We start from the raw sequence: 26,254 nt of genomic DNA on the forward strand, positions 1-26,254 counted from the left end.
AGGACTGTGTTCAGCTACTTGTGTCTCTGCTCTAACACCGGCAAAGAGGGATTTGTGCCCAAGACCGTGTTTAATATTACAGCAGAGACCAACCAAGAGAGTCCGAACTTGATTACCTTTCGGTGGCAGTGGCAACAAACGCCCTTATTACTGCTGACATTAAAGACAAGCATGAGGGAAGGCAAAGCGGCTGCCGGCGCTCTGCCCCTGCACTCACAGAGATCACAGCCGCTCAAATGTAACAGATTCGCCTTTGTTTATGCCACGTCGGGCACCCACAGCGGCTGGTGTCCTCACGCCGGGCTCTCCCTGTTCGGGGCGGTGATTTACCAGCCGGCGGGCGGGGAGGCTCAGTCCCGCAGCACCCAGCTGAGGGGAGCGACCCCTCCCCGCTCCGTCCGTCCCGCCCGGGGTGGAGCCTGGGCATCTGCCGGTGCTGCTGGAGGCGGCGGGCCCGTCCCTCATATAACCCTGCAGCGCTGCCACCGCCTTCCCAGTGCCTCCCGCTCCGCCTGCCCTCGGCGCTCCGTGCCATGGCTCGGCGCCTCAGCCCAGCTAGCTGAGTCCTGGGAGCCGCCGCGTCCTGCGGGGACCGAGCCGGCCGTGACTCCGCGGCCCTGTCTCCGGCCTGCTGCCCCCCGCCGTCCCGCTCGGCCCGCAGAAGCGCTGCCCGGGGCAGACGGCACCGTCCTGCCCGAGTGTGCATAAAGCCCGCCTTCCCCTTCCCTCGCCGCGATCGCACCTTCCCGCCTCCTGCCCCGGGCCTGGCCGGGCTCGCACCCCGCGCTCCGCCGCCGCTGTCCCCGCCGAGGATGCGGGTGTCGCTGCTGAGCCCGCTGCTCCTGCTGTCCCTCAGCGCCGGCCCGCACGCCGCGGAGCTCCAGCACGGCCGTGCCAAGTGTCCGGCCCGCTGCGATGTCTCCACGTGCCCCAGCCCCAGCTGCCCCAGCGGGTACGTGCCCGACCGCTGCGGCTGCTGCCTCATCTGCGCCGCGGGCGAGGGGGACTCCTGCGGCCGCAAGGAGGACCCGCCCTGCGGGGACAGCCTCGACTGCCGCTACCCCATGGGCAAGCGCTTCGCCAAGGGCGTCTGCCAGTGCAAGCTCAGCGCCCAGGTGTGCGGCAGCGACGGCCGGACCTACGACAACATCTGCCAGCTGAAGGCGGTGAGCCGCAAGGCGCTGCAGCACGGGCTGCCCGGCATCGCCCAGGTCCAGAAGGGAGCCTGTGAATCGGGTAGGAGCATGGTGGGACCTGCCGCGGGGCGCGGGGTGGGACACCTGGGTAAAGAAAGTCGCGATTTTCAGTGGCCTGGGAAGACTGGGTGGATTTAGGTACTCTAAAAACCTCCAGTGATGTGGAAACTAATGACACCTGTGGCATGCGGAATGGATGCTCAGGTGCTTTCTGACCAGCAGAACTGCCGGATGCTCAGGGTGGGCTGGGGTTTGGGAAGGGTTCCTGTGGATGACGCCTCGCAGTGCTCCCGGGACGAGAGGCGGGCGCGCTCGCCAGGTGGGAGCGAGGTGGGTGGAGGTGGCTCGGCTGCCAGGCCAGGGCAGCGGCCCCGGCCTTTCTGGAGGCAGGGCAGCGGGCGGCCCCGGCCTTTCTGGGGGCAGGGCAGCGGCCCCGGCCTTTCTGGAGGCAGGACAGCAGCACCAGCCCGCTCCCGTGCGGCCGGTGCCACCTGCGCTCGCCGCGCCGGCTGCGGCGGCGGCCGCAGTGCTGGGTGGCGGTGTTGGTGATGGTGCTGGTGGCATCCCCCGTGCAGGGCACAGCCCGCACAAACAGAGCGGCACCCGGGAACACCTGAGCTCCGGGACCGTCCCTGGGGCATTTTGGGATGTTTGTCAGATTGACCTGACAGGTGAATCAGAAAATGCCTCTCTCTAAAAGCCCATCAGGGCAAGAAAAGCGCTGCGTATTAGATAAACCACCTAAAACAAAGTCATTTGTCTGGTTTGTTTTCTTCACCAAAGGGTTTTGTAGTCTTGTAGAGCCCTTGTAAGGAAAAAAAGTCTTGTAAGAAAAAAAAAATCCTGAGAAGTTCCTTTATAGTGCAAAATATTGATACTCAGGCAATCAAATGATCTTGTGTTTGTAGTAAAGTGTTGAGGCCTTTGCTCAGATCCTGTGGAATGCTATGACAGACAACTTCAGGCTTGGTGATTTAACTTTGGAAAGTTTAGTAATCTCTTAAGCTAGTAATTTCCTTTTAATATTAAAATGTGTCTCTTTATGGAAGTGTTAATGCTGGCAGTATCTTTCCACATACTTACTGGTATATTATTTTTTAAAGGCTTTGCTTCTGCTACATTTCCCATAGAGTTCCTGAAAAGAGAAAAGTGCTATGCTTAATGGAGTTTTAAAACATGCATTAATGTTTTCATTATGTCAGGTAAATCACTAACCATTCTGTTTATTCATAGCAAACTGGCCAAAATGATTAGGAGGGTTCAGAAGGAATAGAGGTACTGTTGTAGCCTTTCTGAGAACAGGGGATCTTTCATATATATTTTGATCTTTGGAAAGGCTAAGCCAGTTCAGAGTGGGAGGATATTCAAATGATGTTCCTGGAGTTCCTTTCAGAGTATCTTGTCAGAGCCAAGAATTGTTTCAGATGCCAGCCTGGAGCTGCAATGTTCCATCTCTCCAGTATTTTGTAGTTATAAATTGTTTTTGCCTGTGCCTTTTCACATCAGCAAATGTTAACTTTAGTACTCCTAAAACTTAGTTGAAACTGACCCATGTGAAATAATCAAAATGTTTAACCAAAATGAGTGAACTAGCCTGCATCTGAGAGCTTGCTGAGTGCTTGGCATTTGGTATATGTGACATTTTCTTTAAGGAATCCTCCTGAATCTAATGCTAATAGGCTTAGGAATTTAGAGCTGTGAGGCAGAAGAGATTTTTTTTTCCAAGCAACTATTTTAGTGTTTACTTTATTTTGGCTTTATTTTTTTTTTGTCTCAGAAAACATCAGCTTAGATGAAGCATCTGGTTTTCAGTTGAGATTTAATTTTTTTTGTTCAGTTCTACAGCTGCACAAACTGAAGCTCAAAGAAACCGAGTGTCTTGCCCAAGGTCAGGTTGAGTTGGTGGTTGAGCCAGGAATAGAACTCAATTATGGGGTTTTTTTGTTTGTTTTGGGTTTTTTTTTTAAACAATAACTTGCTGTAATGAGAGGCTTGGAAGAAACTTGACAGTTTAAAATTGCTGTCAAATTTCTTTTTCTCCTGTTCTTGCCTGGCCTCAGATGACTCAGAATTTGAAGGGATAAGCTAGTTATGAAGTAAATGCAGATTTACTTAACCATCCATATATTAAAACAATCTCAGATAACAGAAGCATCATATAGTATGACTAAGGCTGTATTTAGAACATGCACAGACCTAGAGTGGCTCCTGAAATGTCTGCTCCTCTCCTTTTTCAGCTGCTTGTGTTGATGCTGAGTTGGATTCTGGCTGTGATAAACTCAGACAGACTGAGAAACTTAGCAGTGGTTTCCTGGTGACAGCAGTCTGGTGAATAGGGATACATGAAACAAGGATGCAGGAAGGAAGGGAGGAATGAGGTGGCCAGGGTTACTGAGTGATAATTGAAAAGTTAACAGAATTTAAAATGTTTTTGTCCTTGTTGAAGTCCTGGATGAGGTTGAAAAGCACCATGCCAAATTGCAAGTTCTGCACACAGTGTACTAAACGGGGTGTGCACTGCATGGAGGTCCAGGGGCTCCATTACTGATGTTCTGCAAGGTACCAGTGCCCAGGGGCCTCTCAGAGATACCAGTGGGAGCAGTCTGCAGAAGTCCTGTGCAAAGTTAAACGCCCTTCTACAAATACTGGGGTTTTTTTAAATTTTTTTCAACAGTATATACCTTTATATATGGGAATATATTGTCAAGCTATTTTTTTTTCTGCCTTCTGTCACCTACTGTGATAACAACAAGCTGTTACAAGCTAGCATGTAAGTAATGGGAGAAATACTTTTGGAGGACAACCTCTGTAATCAAAGATCTATTCCTATAGAGCCTTGTTTCTCAGGGCACCAAGTGTAAGTTTTAACAATGCCATGTATCAATCAACTAAGATATCAGACATCTCACTGCAAGGATTCACTTGGTCACCTGCCATTGACAGTCAGCCTGCTTGTTTCTTGAACAAAGGACTGGTTTTGATCTGTCAGTACAGCTTAGTACAGTTAAATTCCCTGCAAGGTTATTTTTCAAAATGCTTCTTTTGACATTTGCAAATGTCAAAATATTTGTATTTTCTTACCTAAGACATGGAGGCAAAAATATTTTTTTTTTAAATACTAGTGCTCTTTTGCCAATGGAACTAGGAAAATTAAAAGCTTAATGAGAAAACCTTTGAGGATGGACTTGACACTCACCATTTAGTGTACTCTGCACTGTTAACCTGAATTCACTCTCAGAAAGGGGTTGTGATGTTGACTCACCCAAGTCAGTCAGATCTTTGAAAGATGTGAGCCTAAAAGTTAATATTCCTAAGAGAGTGTTTGAAACACAATTAATTCATAAGTCATTGCACACACATGTTTGGAGTGTGCCTGTACATAACCTTGAGGATACAGAGGAACAGCTGAGTGTATGATTATGTGCATTTCTGAGAAGTTGGCCCAGTGAGGGATAGAAGTCTCCTGCTGGTGTTATTGCCATCAAAGCCTTAAAGCTGCCTGCAGCTGTATTTAGGGAAATGTACTGTGAGATATTAGCTGGAAACACAAATTTTGGTCACATTCCTGTGCTGCTTGTTTTCCTTATGCCTGAGTTGCTTTGAGTTACTGCAGGTGAGGATGGACAGTGTACAGGATTTGGTATACAATTCAGAATAGAGCACTTGACTGCTTTGTAAAGGATGAGTAAAAGGAAAAGGCTGTTCTTGTTGTACCTCCTCATGAGGGTCACTTGGAAAGGAGGGATACCAAGCATCCAAAGTCAGTGTGGTGTCTGTGCTAGAAAGCCTGTGCCAGTCTGTCTCTGTCTGGCCCTTGTGATTGCTACATTGCACAAGAAAGCCACTTTGGTGTTGGTTCACCAAATTGTTTTCATCTGTGCACGGTAGACATCCATTGTATAAACAAGTTGCCTGAACCATAATGTGGCATTAAACTCACCAAGGCTTTATGGTCAGTGCACAGCTATGCAACTTGATCTTAATGCTGAATTCATCAGAAAAGCTGCCCATGAACCTATGCTTCCAGCAGATGTTTCTGTTTTTTAAGCAGAGACATTATAATCTTTTATTTGTCTTTCATTTCTTTCCATGAAAGCACAGTAGGGACAGTGTTTATCCCTGGTGATCAGATCTGCCAGGTTGCAGTCCTCCCTTAGACATAATAATTTACTGAATGCACAGATCTTTTCTGAAGATGGTTTTAAAAGGGGGATGGGGAAACAACCTTAAAAGAATGAGTTTTCCAGGCTCACATATTCTTAATGAATATAAAATTGTGGATTTTAATACAATGTATTGTCTTTAAGAAAGCAGTGAATGTGATTTGATTTAATTCTACAGGGACTAAGTTGGCAGATATTCAGAAATGTTCAGTCTTTTGCAAATGTAAATTGGTCTGGTTTTATTGTTTTCAGTGGGATTATAATGATTATTTCTGCTGAATTTTTTTCCAGTTCTCTTCATACTAAGTTAACTCTACAGATTTGTTGGCATTGTTCCTGGTTTACAGCAGTGTTAATGAGATTGGAGTCTATTGTCTCTGCAAGAAAGACATAAATAAATAAAATAAATAAACCACTATTAAATGGACCCATAGCCTGTAGATAACACCACTATCCAGGAAAAATCTTAAACTGATAATAAGACTACTCCTACCTGAAAGGCACTCAGCTTTAGCCATTTAAATTCAGTGTAGTTGGAGCCCATAAAATTGGAAGCATAAGGTCACATTTTAGAAAATATGCTGAAAATCTTTAGCTCCATGCACTTAAATTGAAATATGAATTTTAAGTGTTCTGCAAGGCGAGCTGGAGACCTGAAGATCTAATCACTTAGCTGAAATGATAGGCTCAAAGTTCAGGGCTGCTGAAAATCTGGTTGATTTGTGGCTATGGAGCAGATTGGGGAAATCTAGTTTTTTTTGACTAAGAAATGCATAGACAGCTAAGGACTCATACAGCAAAACATTAGTTTTATTTCAAATGCAACCTGGATGCAGCACCTTTGAAATCTTGGTTATGCAACACGTGGCTAATTGGATTAAATTATGTTTTTTTGCCAAGATAAATTAGATTTTGTTAGTGTGAGATGATTCTGAACACTCAGTAATAACATGGAAAATAATTGAGAGACCTTTGAAAAACTATGTGGCAAATCTCAGAGGGTCAATGGGTCAAAATCTACAAAGGTTCTGTGGGCTCAGAGCTGTTACATGCTCAGGGCAGCAGAGATCTGAGGCTGTGTGGGGCTCTACAAGGCAGCAGAAATATGGAGGGGGGAGATAGATATTTAACTTTCTCTTTTTAGTAAGGACAGTAGCAGCAGCTGGTGTCTACCAACTAGTGCACATTAAAGGGTAGATTCTTCACTGTATATAGACATTATACAGTGTACTCAGTGCTGGATGTTGATTCCTTCTTCAGTTTCCCAGGCTTCAGTTCCACCCTTTTGAAGTATATTGAGGATTTATGATGGAAACCATCAGTTTAATAATTATGCACTAAAATGCTGTTAATAATGACCAACACTGCAGTTCCCTTAAGTAGTGCTGAGTGAATGCAAGTGTGCAGTTACACCTTCCACGTCTGTAGCTTGAGTTCCTGGCACATCATATAATGTGCTTAAAGGTTCTCATCACTGCCAGCTTGCAGAAAGTTATTCAAGAAAGATCAGCTTTGTAAGTCAGTTTTCACCAGTGTTTGGTCCCCACCAGACAAGAGAAAAACTAGCTCATCTCTGATCAGCCCAGGTCTTCAGACATGCCTTTCCTACAAAGCCTGAGTGTCTGTTATTCCTGATCCTCCTTTGTTTCAGATTTCTCTTTAATATTGGTGCAGATTTCAATTTTATTTCAGGTTTGAGCGTTCTTGTCTTCGAACCCCAGCAGGGAGGTTCTGGGCTTCTGCTCAGACAGAGAAATGTTTTCACTGTTGTATGAAAAGAAGATAAAGATTGTTTCAGTTTTAGTCTCCTCTCTGTATTGCTGCATTTTATTTTCCTCACCTTTTTTTCATGTTGCATTCACTACCTCTTTCAGATGCTTTCTCTCTGCCTCCCCCAAATCCTAGCTGGAAAGCCACTGGCACCCATGATGTTTGCCTGGTGGCTAGTCAGGAGTGAGGTTTTTGAACAAGCATCTTCCTGTGCTATGGCCATGTACAGTGCTGCATCCATCTGGCCTGGGCAGAACAGTTGAGCACTTAGAAGATGCAAATGGATTTAGTTGCCCTGACTCACCCAGAGCTGTGCTGATTTACACCAACTGAAAGACTGCATTCATCCCCAGTTTTTCCCCAGTTCTGTGCAGTTCATCAGCTGCCTTTCACTGATGCATGGTCATGTCTATTAGGATAAATGTGATGGCAATGTGGTATCCTGTCAGTGAGCACTTGCTGTGTAGGCGAGTGTTCAAAGTCATGTCAGTAGACTTCAAAGGATATAAGGCATAATCAGGCAAGCTGCTTGGGAACTGAAGGTAAAATAACTCTTCAGTGGCCTTGTAAGCAAAATAAATACCAGCATATTGTGCTTACATTTGACTGTCCTCTGTGATTCCTGTTTGCTGTGTCTCTTTTAAACTGAGCACTAAAACAAGAACATTCAATTGGCTGGAGGGATTCTTCAGAGTGTGTGAGAATGTACATAGAAATAATAGACTGACCCTAGTCCTGCCAAGCTTTTCCTTTTGTTTATTCAGTATCACATAAATCTAACTTGCTACATTTAAGCAGGGTTTCTTTTCATTCAGAACTAAATCCCATGTCCAGTAACAGGATAAAGAACTTGCAGACTTCTGTGACGAAATTCCTAATCTTCTTGGTCTGGTTTTTTTTCAACTCATTTCCTCCCTTTGGTAGATCCCATAGTTAATTTTGAAGCTTCAGGCTGTGAACACAAAAGAATGCTATTTGACTGTGGGATACATCCCCTACATATGCTTTACATGTGTGGTGATATGGCTCTGTGTATCAGGGACTGCAGAGAACATGACATTTTAGCAAAAGCAGTGCTATTCCTTTGGGGTGTTGTGGTGCTAGAAGCCAGGATGCTGTGGGCTTTCCCCCACCTCTTTAAGATCTTAACTTCACACTATTTTATTCACTCTTAATGAATGCTGTGTATAGTGCTGTTTAATGTAGTACCATATTGGCTTTTGTCACACATTTTAGTAGTCTATTGCTAGGCCCTGCTGCATATGACAGCTTTAAATGTGAATTTGCAAAAAGTTTTAGGTGCAAAGGTTGTAATTTAAGTCAGGTTTCTAATGTGTCTACTTTAAAAAAAAAATAGAACTTAAGTTTGAATTGTGACTCCCAAGTTCTGCAGCTGTGGTACTCAGCACTTGTCAGACCACATCTGGAATACTGCATCCAGTTTTGGATCTCTCAGTACATGGGAAAGCCATTGACAAACTGGAGTGAGTTCAGAAGGCCATGAGGATGGTTGGAGGAAACTGGACATATCTCCTGTGAGGAGAAACTGAGGGTAGTCGGCTTGTTCAGCCTTGGGAAGAGAAAGCTTCAAGGGGAGCTGAGAGCAGCCTCCCTGTGTGCCAGATCCATACAGAGGTGCATAATGGGAGGAGAGACAAGGGGTATGAGTTGGAACATGAGCTCAAGAAGTTCAGACTTGATGTAAGAAAAACCTAGACATCATGAGGGACAGTGAAGCAGTGGGACAAGTTTCTCAGGCAGTTTCTGGAATGTCCATCCTTGGAGTTTTGCAAGTCCCAACTCTGTTTCCCTTTGCAGCTGATGCAGCTTTGAGCAGGAGGTAGAACTAGATACCTCCTAAGGTCCTTTCCAGCCTGACCTATCTTATGACCCTTTGTGTCTTGGATAATAACAAGTAGTTGTCTGCAGAAAAATGCTCAAGACAGAGCTTATAGACGTCCAAAGAAAAGAATGTAGAGCTAAGTGATGCTGATGTTTAATTTTCTCAGGATCACACAGAATGCTAGGTAAGTTTTGAACTCTCTTAATGACTTTGATTCGCTTTCCAGTACTGTTTGGAAACTGTTCTGGTAGGACAAACAGATTAAATCAAGTCAGGTTCATCTTACCTACTTAATAAAAAAGTATTGTCTTATTAACATATCCAATTCTTTCTGCTAGTATAGGTCACCTACAGTTGAGCAGCCCAAGATACAAATTCAACTTCATCGCTGATGTGGTGGAAAAGATTGCACCTGCAGTTGTGCACATTGAACTTTTCCTCAGGTAACACTTTCAATGCTTTGTTTTGGTTACATTGTTTAACAAAGATCTACAGTGTAGTAACTTTCCTTTTGAATTTGAGGTTCAAAAAATATTCTAAAACATTACAGCAGACCCATTTCTCCAGAGAACCACACATTTGTGGTTTTTGTTCCTGTTCAGTAGATCTATTCTAATGCGTTTACAGTACTATGCAATATATACTATCCACCCTAAAATAATTATATCTCATCTTTGGAGGTATCGTCAGCCTTCACTAAAATGTTCTGCTTTTTGGACTGTATTTGTTATCTCAGTTTAAATACATACATATATATATGCACACACATTTATACATATTTATATGTGTGTATATATATATATTCAGACACTAAGCTGGAAAAAAATGGCTTGTTGTTACTTTTTCAACTTTGAATGAGAGGTGATTTTATTTGGGCAGGAAGAGCATTAAGAGGTAGAATGTCAAGGAGATGTAGCCTATCTAAACACAGAAATGACTCCTGACAGGAAAGAAATGTACTAAATTTCTTGACCAGCACATCACCAATATTCAGGATGCTGAAGCTGGACATGAGGTGGCAAGATCAACACTGAGTGTCAAAACAACCTGGGAGGTTTAAATGAGTCCTCAGAACAATCTGCTGTCAGAACAAATTACTGCAAATATTGCATGAACTCCATTATGTGAATACCTTTCTTTCTAGAGTCCTCTCAATTTCCACAGACATAAGTATTTCTTTGAGAATTTTTGTAGGCTTTTTTTTTTGTAGGCTTTATCTTGATTTTACAAAATCAAGATAATCAAGTATATCAGGAGACGCAGTTTTATGCACATGGTGATTGGTCCTTTGAGAGGATGTTACAGCTGGAGATCCTTAAGATCTTTGCATATGTAGTTAAGATTGTTTCTTCTTTCCCTACAAGTAAATGTTTGCCTAGCAGCTTGCTGGGTGCTAATTTTGATACTACTTTTTCCTGGGATTGGCTCCAGTTGTTTACTGCTAAATAGTCCAGGACTTTCAAATAATATCCTAACCAGGACCATGTCTTGGAAGAAAGACTTTGTTGGCCTTTTCTTGTCTTCTGCTATGCAGACACTTTATATTCCCCTAACATAAGGTCATTACAGCAGTTGTTCACAGAGAAAATTTGTAATGCCTTGGACAGTTTGTAAAATCTTTTACCTGTCTGTTTTGCAGCACATGTTGTTTCCCACCAAGCTTTACCCATTGTTAGTGTTTTCCATTTTTTCTTTCACATTCCTAGTAATTTTGGTTTCGAGACATGCTTTTTCCAGTCTGCACTTGGGCTTCATGATCTCCTTAAACCTCATCTCTTCTTTTATGCCTCTGTCCAGCTGCAAGGTTCCTTTCCTTCTTCCCCTTTTCCCATTAGATGATCAGTTAATTTTTTAGCTTTATTTCCCTCTTTCAATATGTAATCAGTAACCAGTGGGATCAGATGGGCTCCTTCTCCTTCCTTTTTTGTCACCTACCCTCTCTCCAAGGAAGTTCATAAAGACAGAATTGGAAATCAAAGTAAAAGGATCTTGCTAATTGTCTGTAAATCTCAGTTCCTATCTCCCTGACTGACTAAAACCAGTCACAATTTTCAGGAAGGGAACCTTTCTTTGTAATTTTTTTAAAAAAATTGATTCTCAGGGTGAAAGGTGGTAATTGATGTCTAATATAATCTTAAGTTGGTTTTCCTTATGACACAAAATTGCTTGCTTTTTGTACAGGCACCCTCTCTTTGGTCGAAATGTCCCCCTTTCCAGTGGATCTGGGTTTATTATGTCTGATTCTGGTTTAATTGTGACCAATGCCCACGTGGTGTCAAGCACAAATGCAATATCAGGGAGACAACAACTGAAGGTACAGCTCCAAAATGGAGATACCTATGAAGCAACCATCAAAGACATTGACAAGAAATCTGACATTGCAACAATAAAGATTCACCCTAAGGTGAGTGACATAAACAGGAGAATGCCTTCATTTGGGCAGTTTCAGTTAGTACAAAGTGATTGATTAGAATATATGTTTAAGCGTTCCTTAGAAAGATTTGTGGAAAGCAATGTACTGAAATACAGGCCTAGAAATTTTTCATACCTTGGAATTAAATTATTTTGTCTTCTGTGTTAGGAACTGTAAAAAATGAATAAAAAGAATGCCACTCATTTAATATGTGGCAAAATCATGCTATCTTTCCTAAATACCCAGGATAATGTTTTTTAAGCTTTGTGCTAGTATGCATGGATTGCAAGGTGGATATAATGCAGAGAGAGTGGTAGTCAACAATTAGTCAGTGGTTGGGTTTTGTGCTGTTTCTAAGAGGAGGCAATAATCTGCTGGAAAACAGGGAAATTTTGATGTCCTTCTTTTCTCAGTGAAATTACAAGGGACTATATGTAGCTGTTTGTTTTTGAAGATGGTTTAAAACAGCATAAGTTTTGGGTATAGGATAGTGAGTGGCTCTTTCATTAATGTAATGGAAAGTGTTTGTTCCTAATTTTTGGTGGTTTTTGATCTTTGCAATCAGATTATTTTCAAGTATGAACTAATGCTTATTTCTTTCTCTCTCTGTTTACTTAAGAAAAAACTACCAGTATTGTTACTGGGACACTCAGCTGATCTGAGGCCAGGAGAATTTGTGGTGGCAATTGGGAGCCCATTTGCCCTACAGAACACTGTGACCACAGGTATTGTGAGCACGGCTCAGCGAGATGGCAAAGAGCTGGGCCTGCGGGACTCGGACATGGATTACATCCAGACAGATGCCATCATTAATGTAAGCACCAGGTGTGGGATGAGCTCCACCTCACAGGCTGTCCCCACTGTACAGCATGGAAGTGCCTGCTCTGAGACATGAATCCAGCAGCTTTGTTTAACATCAGTGAAACTCTTCTTTTTCAAAACTCTGTGCAGTGTCTGTAAGGTGTGTTCAGGTAGTGTTGTGAAGGGAATGATAGGTGAAAGTTCTTCCACTGAGGTTGTCTGTGAGGATGCTGCATAAGTCAGATGCTTTGAATTCTGTAAATCTCATGCAGCAACACGGTTGTATCCACCAGCAGTAAATTAAAACATTTCTCTCTCTGCCTGCTGAGTTCCTCTGGTCAAGGAAGCTGTAGAATAGAGCCAAAATTTCTTTCAGCTTCATCCTTTAGAAGCAGATAGAGTAGTCAAATTGAGAGTATGTGCTTCAGTTTAATGACAGGACACCCAGGTAAGAACATAAGGAGAGGGCTGGGGCTTTTTGTTGCTGTTCCTGTTTTCCCTTTGCACACCACATAATCAAAACAAGAATTGAGGTGGAAAATAGCAAAGTTTGAGGTATGGTTTGGAGCTAAGAGTCCTAGCATTGCATCTTATATAGAAATACATTAATGTTCCTTCAGAGCATCTTTGAGTGATCCAGAGAGCTTAAGTGAAGTGCTTGGGTATGTGTTTAGTTTTTACTGCTTCTAAAATGAGTATTGCACACATATCTGAGGTGGAAAATGGCCTGAAATTTTATACCTTAAATCTGTTACACATTGAAAGGAAAATATTTTCAGGATTTGTTTGTTGGACTTTAACATCAAATTTGTCATAACAAGAAATAATAGTGTTTTACACACAGACAGAGTGCTTCACAAATCATTATTGTCACAGACTTGTTGAAAGAAATTGTGTAAGGAGGAAAAAAGAGGAGAATTACTTTTTGTGCTAAGATATGATATAAAAGTGAGCTTTTTCAAAAAGCTTTTGTGTGACCCAGGAGCTGAACCTCTCCAGACCTTTAGTTGGAATTACTCTCTTCAGCTATGTAAGGAGAATAAGGAAAACTTAGGCAAGATGGGTTACTTGGGAGCACACACTGAACTGGTGGTGGAGACAGAATTGGAACATGGGATTCTTGACTTCTTGCCTATACTCATTTTTCAAGCTCAGACTCCTTCCTTGTGTATGTATTTAGACATTTGCTGCCTTCCAAAGCTAATGAGCAGGTTTAGACAAGGATAGCAGAGTGTGTCAGATAATGCTGGACCAAAGAATGGTAGCAGATGAGGTGAGGAAAATGACACTAAGTTTGAATTGCTTTGCCATCTGGGACTGCAAAACATGAAGATGGTCCCTGGCATAAGGATGCTTTGTGCTTAGCTAATGCACTCGTTTTCTCCTGAGAATGGGAGGAGTTTGAGAGTTTGGTCTGTTCAGAGCATTCCTGTGGCTCAGCCAAGACTTTCCTGCAGGAATGTGCGTGCAGCTGCCTTTTGAGAAATGCTGGGACAGCAGTAACATAGGGTAGGAGAAAACGGGGCCTTAAGGTTCTAAATGGGGCTGTATTGCATGTGCTGAAGGTCTTTCACATCCTTCAAGTAGAAGACAAGTGAATGAAAGACTATGTGCTAAGCAAGGCTGAAAAATCATTATTTTGATTTCTTTGTGCCAGTCAGACATAAAAATCACATGTGCAGCCTCTGGTCACTGGAGAGATACAATGTAAGGAACTTATCTAATTGTTTAATTTGAACTTTGAAGCTGTTTGATTAATTTTAATGTCTGTTTTATTCTCCTAAGAACCTGTAAGGTTTGCCCAGTGCTATCTAAGTGTAAACAGTTTGTGTCTCACTTCTCTGTCATACATTTAGCTTTTGTTTCTTTTGAGTGGTAAGTTGCTGCTTTTGGCTGTTTCCTGTTCTTTGGCTGGAAACCTACTCTAAAACTCTGGCCTCACTCAAAAACAAATTGTTGAGCCAGCTTGAAGATGGACAAGCAACTTCCCCAACTCTCATTTCCTGTGGTCCTGTTGCATGTTTCTTTTAAGGGCCATTAGGTATTAGGTAATTTTGGGCTGGCCAGAGCTGCTGTATGCCTTCCCTAGAGAGGCATATGTGTCTGTGGTTACTAAATCAGTGCTTATGTAGTAGCTAACTCATAGCAATATGCTGTGATTAAATATGCAAACCACTGTATTCTGCTCCAGTGGAGAATGAGAGACTGACAGTGTTACAAACCAAAGTGACGAGTGAAACAAAAATTGTAGAAGCACTTCACTGAAGTATAACTTTAACAATTAATTATTTCAAAATGTTGTTCTGACAGGCTTTGGAAGAATCAAAATACTAGTTTTAACTATTCAATGTCTTAAACTCAGGGTCTGTCTATTTGGAGTGGCTCCTAACTTAATTCCTGCTTCTGAAAAAAACCAAACAACTATAATCATGGGAGGGGTAGGATAAGACCTACTTTTAATCTTCTGTGATCAATGTGTCTGTCAGTACTGCCTAAGAAATGACCTCTCTTTCATTTACTTATAAAACCAGTACTGTTTGTAATGAGAATTGCATTTCCAATAGTGAAGTATTAATTTATTGTTCCCTTATGTCATTTTTACAGTATGGCAACTCTGGAGGACCTCTAGTTAATCTGGTAAGTCCATGTGACTTGGTTTGGTTGGTTGGTTTTGTTTCAAGAGCTAGTTTCAAGTTAGTGGGAGAATGTTCTTTTGGAAAGATTCATGGATCATTCCAGCTTCCATTCACTTAGCTAATGGTAGGCAGATAGCCTGTAGCTAATGCAGAATATGCAAATTGGGTCTCAGTTCACACACCATAGGAGAACATTTCCCCATTGAGCAACAATTTCCCCAGAAAAATTTACCTAGCAGTGAGGAATATTGGATCTGGAGGGAGCAGTTACGCTTGTTAGTTCACACTGTGAAACCTGGGATGCACAGCACAGATGGAACCTGGCTACCCCACACAATTCTTTCAAAATAGATTGCTTCCAATCAGCACTGGTGTTGTGGGGCAGTGGTTGTAGTGGTAGTAGTGCCCCACTTAGCAGAGGGAATGTCTTGCTGAGTGTTGGGATGGACCTTGGATGAACACACTGTACTGTAATCTCTCTGGCCATCACAGTTAAATGTGAAATGGATCATGAATCAAAGCCCAGATCCTCCCTTATAACTAGTGTTTATTTCTTGAGTGATTACAACACTCTAGAACTTCTTACACCAGCTTTTAACATGAAATGCTAGGCAGGGAGCTGAATCCTGTACTTAGGAACAAATTTAATTGGGTGTTGTCTCTCAACAGGATGGTGAAGTGATTGGGATTAACACCTTGAAGGTCACAGCTGGAATTTCTTTTGCAATTCCTTCAGACCGTATCACTCAGTTTCTCACAGAGTCACATGACAAACAAAGTAAAGGTAAGGTCTGCAAGAAGCAGTGACATCTTCCAATTATTATCCTGATCCAGGTGAAGTGCCAAAAGACATGGGTGGGGGATCCTATTACTGAAAGGAGCATCATCCTTCTCCATTATAGGACATCACAGACTGGGAAATAGAAAACAATCTCACAGAAGTGTGAGAGACATTTTATTACTCACACCCCCAAAGAGCAGACAGTGTGTTATAAATATGGGAAATAGGGCCTCTGAGAATAGTGAGGACACAGATGAATCATCACTGTCTCAACTGATCTTGAGAACAGATGATCACTTGTTTTTAGGAGTTTTATTCTCGTCTTTTCATTTATTGTTCAAGCAAAAAGATTAAGGTATATTGTAGAAAATAAGGTAAAAACCTTTTAAAGCATCTACAGGTGGGATGTAGTCCATAGAAACTGACCTGTATTTTATCATGGTCGTGTATGTCAGTGCTATATAATCACATATTGTGGCAGATTCTCAGGCCCTGGTGGAAGAAAGGCTGTTACTAATTTGTGAAGAAATATGTGGGAAGATGGGAGAGAGGCAGAAAGAAAGGCCTCTGCACTGGACAGCATCTAAATCTAAATATATTGGCAATGACAACTGCAGTACTTTAGACTTTTTTTACATGCCTGCACCATATCTGTCACCCTGTTCTAGATGTCATACTATAGGCTACACAGCCAGATCTGATCTAGTAATGCTGCATCCAGGCCAAATCTTCCTTACTCTTTCACTTGCCAATTTATCTGTCCACACCCTACTACTAATCTTTTATCATGAGTGCTGGCTGCTGCTGCTTTTTCTCTTGAATCTTTTTGTTATTAATCTTGTCTTCTCCTGAGTTCATCCAGTTCTGATGCCAGGGTTGTCTCCCTACACCACTGTCTTCTCAGATCAATGTTATTTTGGAAACTTCCCTTAGTCAGTGGTTTTAAAGTGATGCATCTGCTTGTATGAGAGCATCACAAACCTGATGGGTCCCCTCATCTGTGTTTTGCTGAATTCCACAAATCGTTTTCACTGTTGATTTGAGGTGAGGGGGAGGAGTAGTTGAAGAAAAGTTGTTAATATATGCTGAGAAGTGCATTTCAAAGTAGCTGACATAATTTTGTTTCAGTCAACATGTCAAAAAAACTTGTGTATTCACCCTGGTTACTAACTTATTGTTGGTTTCTAAAACAAGCAGGTGTCTTATTATTGATGTTACTCTTTAGAACCAAAGTGCTTGTCCCAGTCCAGGGAGGAGCAATGACTCAGCTTGCAGGCCTGGCTTAGAGGCATGAACTCAGGCTTTGTGCAGAACTCACTGTCTGCTGGTAACTGGGGCTGGAAATTCAGTGAAGGTCAGAGATGTCACCGCTGAAATCAGTCACCTTGCTCCTTCAGGCACCTTTACCTCCACAGCTAAGGGCTCAGAGACAGCTTTAGCCATGGAGGAACCCTAGGAAAAAACTGTGGAAGATTCAAGTTTATTCCATGATTGTAGCATGATTGTAGCATACAGATTTTTATTTTTAATCATGTCACATGATTCCCTAATCAAAAAGATTTATACTTTCTTTTAGTGTCAGTGTGACTGTCACTGCTCCAAAAATCCTGGGGCACAGGAAATTTTGTTACTTATTTTTCCAATTTTTTTGCTTTTGCTTCTCTGAAGTACATCTTATAAATTTGCTATAGCAGAGCAGTCATTTACAGCCCCCTAATGCATAAAGAAAGTTTCTAGGAGATATTTTCACCACATATTTGGGACTTAGTTTTAATTTTTTAGGCTTTTAGTAATAGTTCTCTGATTTATTGTATAGTTGCTATTTTTTGGCACAATGAATTTATGTAAGCAGAATTTTAGGGATGTTTTTATCATGTTTTCTTTTCTTCCAGTTATGTTTCAGTAGTTTCAGTGGGATCCTCCCTTATGGTAATATTAAGTCACAGAAAGACACTTATGGATATTACCATTTTGCTCTTAATATCATATTGCCTGAAGATGATAACATTCCCTTAGGATACCACTCTTTCCAGATTTATTCTGGCATAGTAGATACTCGGTTGTTTAATAAGCAGGACGTTAGTCTTTCAAATATCAGTTGATCAGATAACTGTTTTATATAGAAGGCATATATTTTTTAAAATCTTATCTATTATATATAACTTCAAATATCTGATCTATTGAAGAACAGGAGTGGAGAGTGGGGGAAAAGTAGAGGACGTAATTTGAATGAAGAATTTGCACTGGTTATGTTTTCTGTACATTCTATATTACCTAATGCATTCTTAATATATAATAGCACCTAATGTATTTTTGACCAAGATTTGTCACAACCTTCACAGAGATTTTTGTCTCTTGAATGGTCTGAATGCCTTTGCTAATTTTGGGGTTACCAGTAATAAGGTTAATGTCCTTTTATAGTTAGGAAGTCTTAAATTGCTACATAAAGTTAAGTGTCTCCATCTGCGTCTCAGTTTTAACCAGCTGTGTATTCTGTGTTTATGTCTGCAAGTTAACTACATACTTAAGCATTGATTGATTTTATTTTTTAAATTTTTTTTAGGAATTTCTCCATTTTGGTCTTGGCTCTATCTATTCCTAGTTTAGACTTGGGCAGAACAGTAAAACTAGGAAGTCCTTTAGATGCTTTAAGGTAACAGTCAGTTAGTCAACAATTTGAGAAAAATATTAAAGATAAAATCCATCCTAAAAGGTCAGCTTAGCCTCTAAAAGTGTCAGCAGAAAAGTGAATAAACCTTGTTTCAGATGGGCAAGGGGAAATGGGGGAGTTCTGCATTGGCCACACCAAACAACTCATTTACATGAATCCTCATTTTACATCCCCAGGACCTTGTATTAGTTGTGTTGAATCAATATACTTACCTTTGTGTTTGAATAATTATTACCCATAATAATTACCACAAATCATGAGGGTTGTTTAGGAGCCTTGCTGAGTGTAGATTCAGATCACTGTTAAATTCAGCCATGCAATTTATATGAAAGGGACTCTGCACAGAGTCCAGCATTATAGGCTTGAGCTGTTTGCATGTTTTCTAGTAGGCAGGAGAATACCTTTCTTAAATGCTTTCAGGGCTGTTCATGTAATCTGCAAAATGAGCTAAGTGAAAAAGGAATTATCAGAAAAGTAGAAGCTGGCACTTGAATAAGAAGTGAAAGGTTAGTCCTGATGATATCCTGGCCCCACTGAAATCAGCTGCATTGAGTATAATTTTGCACCACAGTTACTCAAGCCCATAGGAGTTTGAGTACATTGGATTTATCAGTTCTTTTTGCTACAGTTTATAAGTCGTAAGCATTTCTGCCTTCAGTTGGTGTTTATCTGTCTGGCTTTTATCTCTATTATTGCAAGCATCAATAAATAAAGTTTAACAGGCAAGTGCTTTCCTGACTGTGAAACAGAAATTTCTGGGAATAGTGAACTGCATCTAGATACTTGGGGTCAGCTGCTTGTGACTTTCTATTATTACTAAGCAGATTTAAGTTTAGTCTTGTGGTTGAGGTTGGTTTGCTTGGCTTTGTACCCCTGGAATCAGTGTTTAATCTGGTCTGGTGTTTACAAAAATGAGATTTGAGTCTTTCTCTTCTAAGCTGTGCTCCAGCTTTAGGCCACAATGGTTTCACATTTGCTAAACCTGATTCTTCTAACGTATGTTAACTACTGGAGGGACTTCACCCTTGTGATGACATCACTTTATTCCAGTTCTCCTAATTATTTTTTCTTTTTTTCTCATGATTGCACAAATTGCCAGGATGACAGACTTTCTATTCACAGAGCAGATGTAATATGACATTGGTAGTTCCAGGTGCCACACACTGTTCTGCCAATGTGACTTAGCCCCAACATCACCATGCCTATACTTTGGATAAGATGGACAGTTCAATTCCCATTATTCATTGTTGAAAACGGTGGGTTTTGTTGAAGGTGTTTAATTTGGGTTAAATTCAATGGAATGGACTTTTTTGAAGCAAATGAATGAATTTTTTTTTTTACTTGTATTCTGACACACAAAATGTCTGGAGAGGGGAAAGAGAGGAGTGTATACTCTGCTGCTAAAGTAACCTGTGGCTTGTAGCTTTTAATTTTACTTCATAAAATAGCCTGCTACTCCTATAGTATGAATTGCTGTTTGCAGTATGACAAACCTACTGCAGAGAGAGGGTTGAGGGCCTTTTTGAATTTCAGTGCATTAGCAGAAGTGAAGTAATACTTTGACCTGCCCAAAGTTGAAGGTAGAATTAGAATTTTGGTTACGAGTAAGTCTGTAGTTGCAAGACTTATTTTTTTCCCTAATGCTTTATGTTTACATATATCTTTAGCCACTGGACAAATAATTCCTTTTATCACTAGTGTAATTTCTCCTGTGGTTTTTCATTCTTGCAGTTCCGTTTCTTCCAAGTCAATTTCTTTTGTCTCTTCTTTCATTTTCATTTTTCATCATGTAAACATTCTTAACTCAGGCTCCAGAATATCTTCATGTTTCTGCAAATTTCTGCCTCACAGGCGATGACCAGCATCAAATTTTTTAATGCAAAGAGAAAAGTGTCATCACAGATGCTGTCACTGAAGGGAATTTCATAATTTAACTGTCTACATTGCATGGACAAGGGAATTGTTTTTAGAGGAGAGAGTTATCATGTCTGAATATTTTTAAAAAGTGAAAAATTACATTTCTGCCATGGAAAGTGGAAGAGTGCCATGAGCTAGTTCATGGTCATGCCCCAAAGCTCTTCAGACTTCGAATCTGAGCAATTGAACTTCTTGACATTCTTACTATAGCTGATTTTGATCTTGCTAGTTTTACTTTAAAATAGAGGAGAGCCCAGCATTTCAGGGCAAAGTAGGGATGACAGTTATGGATGCCAGATTTTTCAGAGTGTAGTAAATCCAATGTTTAGTAGTCAACATTTTCAGTGACCCCAGTGGGAATATTACCCCAGTGTAATATTCAGAACTAAGTCTTTTACTTGGGAGTGTTTTTCTTGGAAAGAATGAGAGCTAGAGAAGACTGTGTGCATCTCCTTTTTCCTCATTTGAGAAGCTGGAGAAACTCAAAGATCTTGTGAAGTCATTGTGCTGGAATAAGTAAGGGAAATATTGTTTCATGGCGGATGTGACTGAGTACTACTGCAGCACTCACTGCAGGAAGTCATCAAACTGCATTTTTTTCATAAGCCAGCTGTGCAATATCTTGGCTTAGTAAAAGCCAACTTCAGAAATGTGATGTTCTTCCTAAAGGAGTGATTTCTCACCATTTAAAATTCCACAGAGTCCTAGCGAATCATAGAATTATAGAATAGCTTCTATTGGAAAGGACTTTTAAAGGTCACCTAGTCCAACCCCTCTGCAGTGATCAGGGACACCTTTCATTGCATCCAACCTGACCTTGAGTGTTGGCATCTGGGGCATCTACCACTTCTCTGCGCAGCATTTTCCAATGTGCTACAACCCTCATAATAAAAAATTCTTCCTGATACCTACTGCCAATCTACCCTCTTTTAGTTTGAAGCCATTTCCTTTTGTCCTGTCTTATAACCTGTCTTTAAATACTGAAAGACCTCATTAAGGTGTCCCTGGAACCTTCTCTACTCTAGGATGAACAACCCCAACTCTGTCAGCCCATCTTCATAGCAGAGGCGCTCCAGCCCTCTGAGTACTTTTGTAATCATTTTGGCAAAGGTCTACATGTTTTTGGATTTTTTTTTAAACTTGCTTTTTATTCTTTGGGGTAGAAATAACAAGCCATTTGCATTATAATCAGTGTGAACTTTTTGATTGCCCTTTCTCTGAAAATTGGAAATTCAGATTTGTTTAGATTCCATTTCTACATTTTAATGAAACCATCATATGATGAAATGATCTTGACCAGTTTCAGATTAAATGCTAGTTGGTTATGAAATTTTCTATTTACTGAATTTATGTGATACTAAATCACAGTAATTTCCTGGAGGAAAAACTCTTAGTGTAAATGAGCTTTCTCTCTTACCCTTAGTTGCAGGGAGAGGGATTGTCATTCTGTACACCAAAGCTAATAAAAAAAAAAAACACTTTATACAGATGTGTGCTATTTTGTTTAGTTTTGTTAAAATCTGAAATTCCGTTTTAATTTTCAGGTATTTTGGGTCATCAGAGCAGTTACTTTTGTCAGTGTTTACCTAAATTTCTTAAATATCCTGTGTCTTCCTTTCAGATGGGAAGAAACGTTTCATTGGCATCAGAATGCTGACAATAACACCTGCGTAAGTACCTTAGAGAGGTAGTGGTTTGTTCATGCACACAAGATGTTCAGAAATTCATTCTTCTTTCTCTACAAATCTCCAGAGATCCCAAAGTGGGCATTGGCTTCTAGGAAATCTGCAGGCATTTAAATGATATAGGTGAAATCTATGATCTGAGACCTGAAAATTCTCTAAATACTGATTTTAGTTCTTGACAAGGACATTTGGAGTTACACCAAGTTTTAGGTGGGATTTAAGCAAAATGGTGCTTTCAGGTGACTCTTGACTGCCAATGGCAGATCAGCTGATGGAGGGTTTGGTGGTGTTTTATCAGTGCCAGTGGAGGCCATATGGTGTGAGGTTTGGTGTCTAACCATTAACTAAAAAGAGATGGTAAAGTGCCAGACTAAAGCTTTGTGTCTCTGTGTTAACAAAGTCTCTGGCTCTTTACTCCCTTTTCCCTCTTACATTGCTTTGTGTCTTGCTGTTACCCAGATATATTCTTGGATAATAAATGAGGGCTCTTGTGCTGATGTTCTTTCCCAGCAGTAGGCATGTTTCCAATGTGGCAGTAGACTGCAAAATTAAACAGGACAGTTTCCAGCTGGGGTTGTAGTAAAGCCATCTTTTTTTCTTGAGTTACTCTCCTGCAGTCTTCCCTGAAGGGTCAAATCCTCAGCTGGAACGAATCAGTGTAATGGCATTAACATCACTGATGGAGAGACACTCAGGATGTTTCTCTGCAAAATTGTGAACACGATGTGAGATTTTACTGCTTTTGGAACATCTAAGGAAGCCATGTAAGATGTCTGCAGGCCTGTTTTCAGAAAAAGACCACTTCCTTTGTTGTGCTTGCTTTAGTTATTCAATTGTTAGCTTCCTCAGTACTAAATCAAATAAAGAGAAGCTATGTAGCAATTTTGGCTTGTTTTCCTTCTTTGGGACCCCAGTTTTTCATGGCAGACAGCCCAGTGATCCATCCTTGGTTTAAAAGCTTTCTTTCCAGAAATGGGTTTTAACCTACATTGTACACAGACCTGAAACGATGTCACCACCTTTGAAATGAGGGGATGTTTGTAGAGGCTCTGTTTTGCAGGAGGTTCCTGTCTTCTTTCTTTAGAAAGTGATCCACAAAACTTTCTGATGACAACTTGAGGAAACTGAAGTTTCCATCCCTGACCTGTCTTCTCTCTGGAGTTATCAAAAACTCAATTGGTCTAAATAAACACAAATTAAGAATGAGTAGCAAAATAATAGAAACAAAAAAAGTTAGCAAATTGCTGCCCTGTCACCAGCAATGAGTCTTTGGGCAGAAAAACCTTTGGTCCCTGAGAGTGTTTCTGTTCTTGTCCTCATGAACAAGGCCCTCGGTGCTACTGCTACAAAGAGCCAAAGTCAGATTCTTGCAGGTACAAGACCATTAAGTTTAGCATGCTTTGCACAGATAAGGAGTTTTACCTCTCTTAAAATCTATGTAATTTGTTTTAATCCAAGTTCAATTCCCCTACATTTTCATCACAAAACAACAGGCAAATGAATAATTAAGTCTTTTACTTTTTGTCACAAAAATTCTTAATAAATAAGAATATTTATATTCTGTATAACTTTGTTCTTCTTTTAGCTTGGTGGAGGAACTGAAGCACAGTAATGCTGATTTTCCTGATGTCAGAAGTGGAATTTATGTACACGAAGTTGTTCCAAACTCACCTTCTCATAGGTAGGTGGAGCACATTATTTTCTTCACCACAAATAAACCTCCAAAGGGATACTAGAAGGTAATATTTCTTTTTATATTCAAGTATTTCCTCATACCAGGCTTGGTTTGTATTTTAAACAATTAAAAATTGTGCCTTTAGGTTTAAAATATTTGTACTAAAATTCTGTTCACCTCTACAAAAATGAAGCATTTCAGAACTATTTAAATCATGGAATTGTTTAAGTTGGAAATGATCTTTAAGATCATCAAGTCAAACCATGAACTCAGAACTGCCAAGGCCACCAGTAAACTGTCCTGCACTGTAAGTGCCACTTCTACATCTTTTAAATTCCTCCAGGGATGGTGACACCACCACTTTGCTGGGGAACCTCTTGCAATGTTTGAAAACCCTTTCTTTGAAGGAATTTTTCCTATTATCCCATCTAAACTTCCCCTTGGACAACTTAAGGTTATTTTTTCTTGTCCTGTCACTTATTACTTGGTAAAAGAGACTGCCACCACCTCACTACAACCTTTGATGACATTATGAAACACTTACAGTGTGCAAATAAAAAGAACATCCCAAATACAATGAACTAATTTGAGGAGTTTTGTGAAGTACATTGAATATTAATGAACAGAAACTTTTTGAATATTAATGAACAGAAACTTGGATTAAGTTTAAGGAGGGAACAGAATAGTGTTCACCGAAGGCACTGTCAGAACTGTTATCTGGGACAGTGCTTAATCTTAAAGGAAGAGGCTGTTTGACAGAACAGTTGCAAAGTAAATAAAATATTTCTTAAAATGACTTTAGGAAGATCAAAACAAAAAGTAATAAAAGCAACTATTCAGGATTATATTTGAGCGGCAAGAGAGAAATAATTTCCCAGTACTTTAGCTGGTGTCCCTGTCTTGAAATTCTGAGATTTTAATTTTTAATTCTTGAAATACATATCAGTGGCATAAAAGCATGGTCTTGCAAATGGACTGAGTAAAGTGAATCAGTAATAGATAAAAGCCTTTTTTTCTTTTTCTCATTTGCTGTAGGTTTGTAAAAGACATCAGAAAATTGTTTTTGTTGTTTTAGAAAAAATCCTCAGTGAAATAACCTGAGCCTTGTTTTGCATTTAGCAAGTGTCACCTGTTATTTCACAGTCAGGAGGCTGGAATTGCCCTTCAGTGGAGACTAAAACAAATCAAAATTTATTTCATTTTCAAAAGAGGGAGTGAATAGCCTTTGTACTTTTCCTCTGCATCAAATGCATCCTTAGTGCCTTTTTCTTGCCTTTGCAGAGGAGGGATCCAGGATGGAGATATTATTGTGAAAGTCAATGGGCGTCCTTTGGTGACTTCCAGCGACCTGCAGGAGGCTGTGATGAATGAATCACCTCTACTACTTGAAGTCCGAAGAGGAAATGATGACTTGCTATTTAACATTGAGCCTGAAGTTGTCATGTAAATAGAATTGAGGGAGCTCTCACCATAAGTAAACTCACTTATTCTGGAACACTAGATACCTCCTTTACAGCTACAGTAATTATACTTCCTGTTGACTAATGACAAGGTGGACTAACTTAATTGCCTGAGCCATTTCTGTACATAGTAGCTAGAATGACTTCAAAGATGCCGTTTATAGAAGATTTAAATTTCAAAGAAACTTAAGTACTGTGTTCTGGGGAGGAGGAGAAAAACTGATTTTGGGAAGCTTGTAGAAATGTGTCCCACTTCCTGTAGCTGCAGAGCAGATTCGGTTCTGCACATGGAAAGATCCAAATACTACTGGAAGTGAGGAAGTATATAAAAGAGAGAATTATTCTCAAACTACAATCATGGCTGCAGCAGAACCCAGGTTATTGCAATGCAAAATTGAGCTTTTTTTTTCCTTTTATGTAACTTTTCAATGTGAGCCTATTATTGGCAAAGCTTGTTCTTAGTGCTTCTCTGCTCCATGTCAATGCAGGTAGATGAAATCTGTAAATATTGAAAGGAACAAAAATGGTGTCAGGCTATAGAGTGTTACACCTAGGTCATGCGATTTTTGGAATATAGTAAATGATTCTTATAGAATTAATGCCTTATATATAAATCAAAACGATGTGCTGAACAAAGTTAAGTTTGAGAAAGTGCACAATTTTTTCAGAATTTGATACAAACCTGTTTTGCATTTTTACTGGTAAGCTTTGCTGTAAAATTGTTACACTACTTTTGGCTTTGACTGTGTATGTTTCTACTGTAAGGAGATTAAAGTTTACACAAATAATCTGTTGATGTAAACCTCTTTTTAAACAAGTATGTCTTCTCTGCTTCTTCTGTCTCTGGAATAAGATCTCCCAAGAGAAAATTTTCTTACAGAAGATCCAGCCCTGATGTTATGAAAACCCTTTGCATCCCTACGATATAATTATTCTGCCCTTATTTAGACTATGTTTAGAAATGCTTTGCACACAAATAATTTATTTACACTGTGTTTTTCCATATTTATGAATTGTGCTTTGATGTCAGCTAGAGAGTATCAAGTTGGGGTCCTGTTGTCCTCAGTTCCCTCTCTATGTGATGAAAAGCAGAAGGGAAGCACAACAGTAACCCTGTTTTACAGCTAGAGCATGTGAGACTTCTGTGTAATAAACCCAGGAGAGAAATTGCAAAGAGCTAAATCCAGATCTCCTGGGTACCCCAAACCAAACAAGTATCTTCTCCCTTAGTGAATATTTCTTC

At 40.4% G+C, this 26,254-nt stretch overlaps 1 protein-coding gene across 1 annotated transcript; it reads left to right on the forward strand.

Annotated features, from left to right (window-relative positions):
- The first annotated feature begins 500 nt into the window (after nt 1–500).
- On the forward strand, nt 501–25,775 carry HTRA3 (HtrA serine peptidase 3). The gene is made up of 9 exons (XM_054295755.1): nt 501–1,236; nt 9,316–9,415; nt 11,154–11,376; nt 12,005–12,199; nt 14,791–14,823; nt 15,492–15,606; nt 21,813–21,861; nt 23,462–23,557; nt 24,833–25,775. The coding sequence occupies exons 1-9, from the start codon at nt 813–815 to the stop codon at nt 24,996–24,998; spliced, it is 1,401 nt and encodes a 466-aa protein (XP_054151730.1). The 5' UTR covers nt 501–812; the 3' UTR covers nt 24,999–25,775.
- Nucleotides 25,776–26,254: the final 479 nt, after the last annotated feature.

Source organism: Melozone crissalis, unplaced genomic scaffold, assembly GCF_028551555.1.
Source record: "Melozone crissalis strain CALT ecotype California unplaced genomic scaffold, PUWL_Pcris_2 ptg000006l_1, whole genome shotgun sequence".
Classification (NCBI taxonomy): Eukaryota; Metazoa; Chordata; class Aves; order Passeriformes; family Passerellidae; genus Melozone; species Melozone crissalis.

What these genes read in the sequence shown, in the direction of transcription:
- HTRA3 (XM_054295755.1), top strand. Translation starts at nt 813, where the DNA reads ATGCGGGTGTCGCTGCTGAGCCCGCTGCTCCTGCTGTCCCTCAGCGCC. An exon ending in CAATAAAGATTCACCCTAAG is followed by an intron (nt 11,377 to 12,004) that starts GTGAGTGACATA and finishes TGTTTACTTAAG; the next exon opens with AAAAAACTACCAGTATTGTT. An exon ending in CCAAACTCACCTTCTCATAG is followed by an intron (nt 23,558 to 24,832) that starts GTAGGTGGAGCA and finishes TTGCCTTTGCAG; the next exon opens with AGGAGGGATCCAGGATGGAG.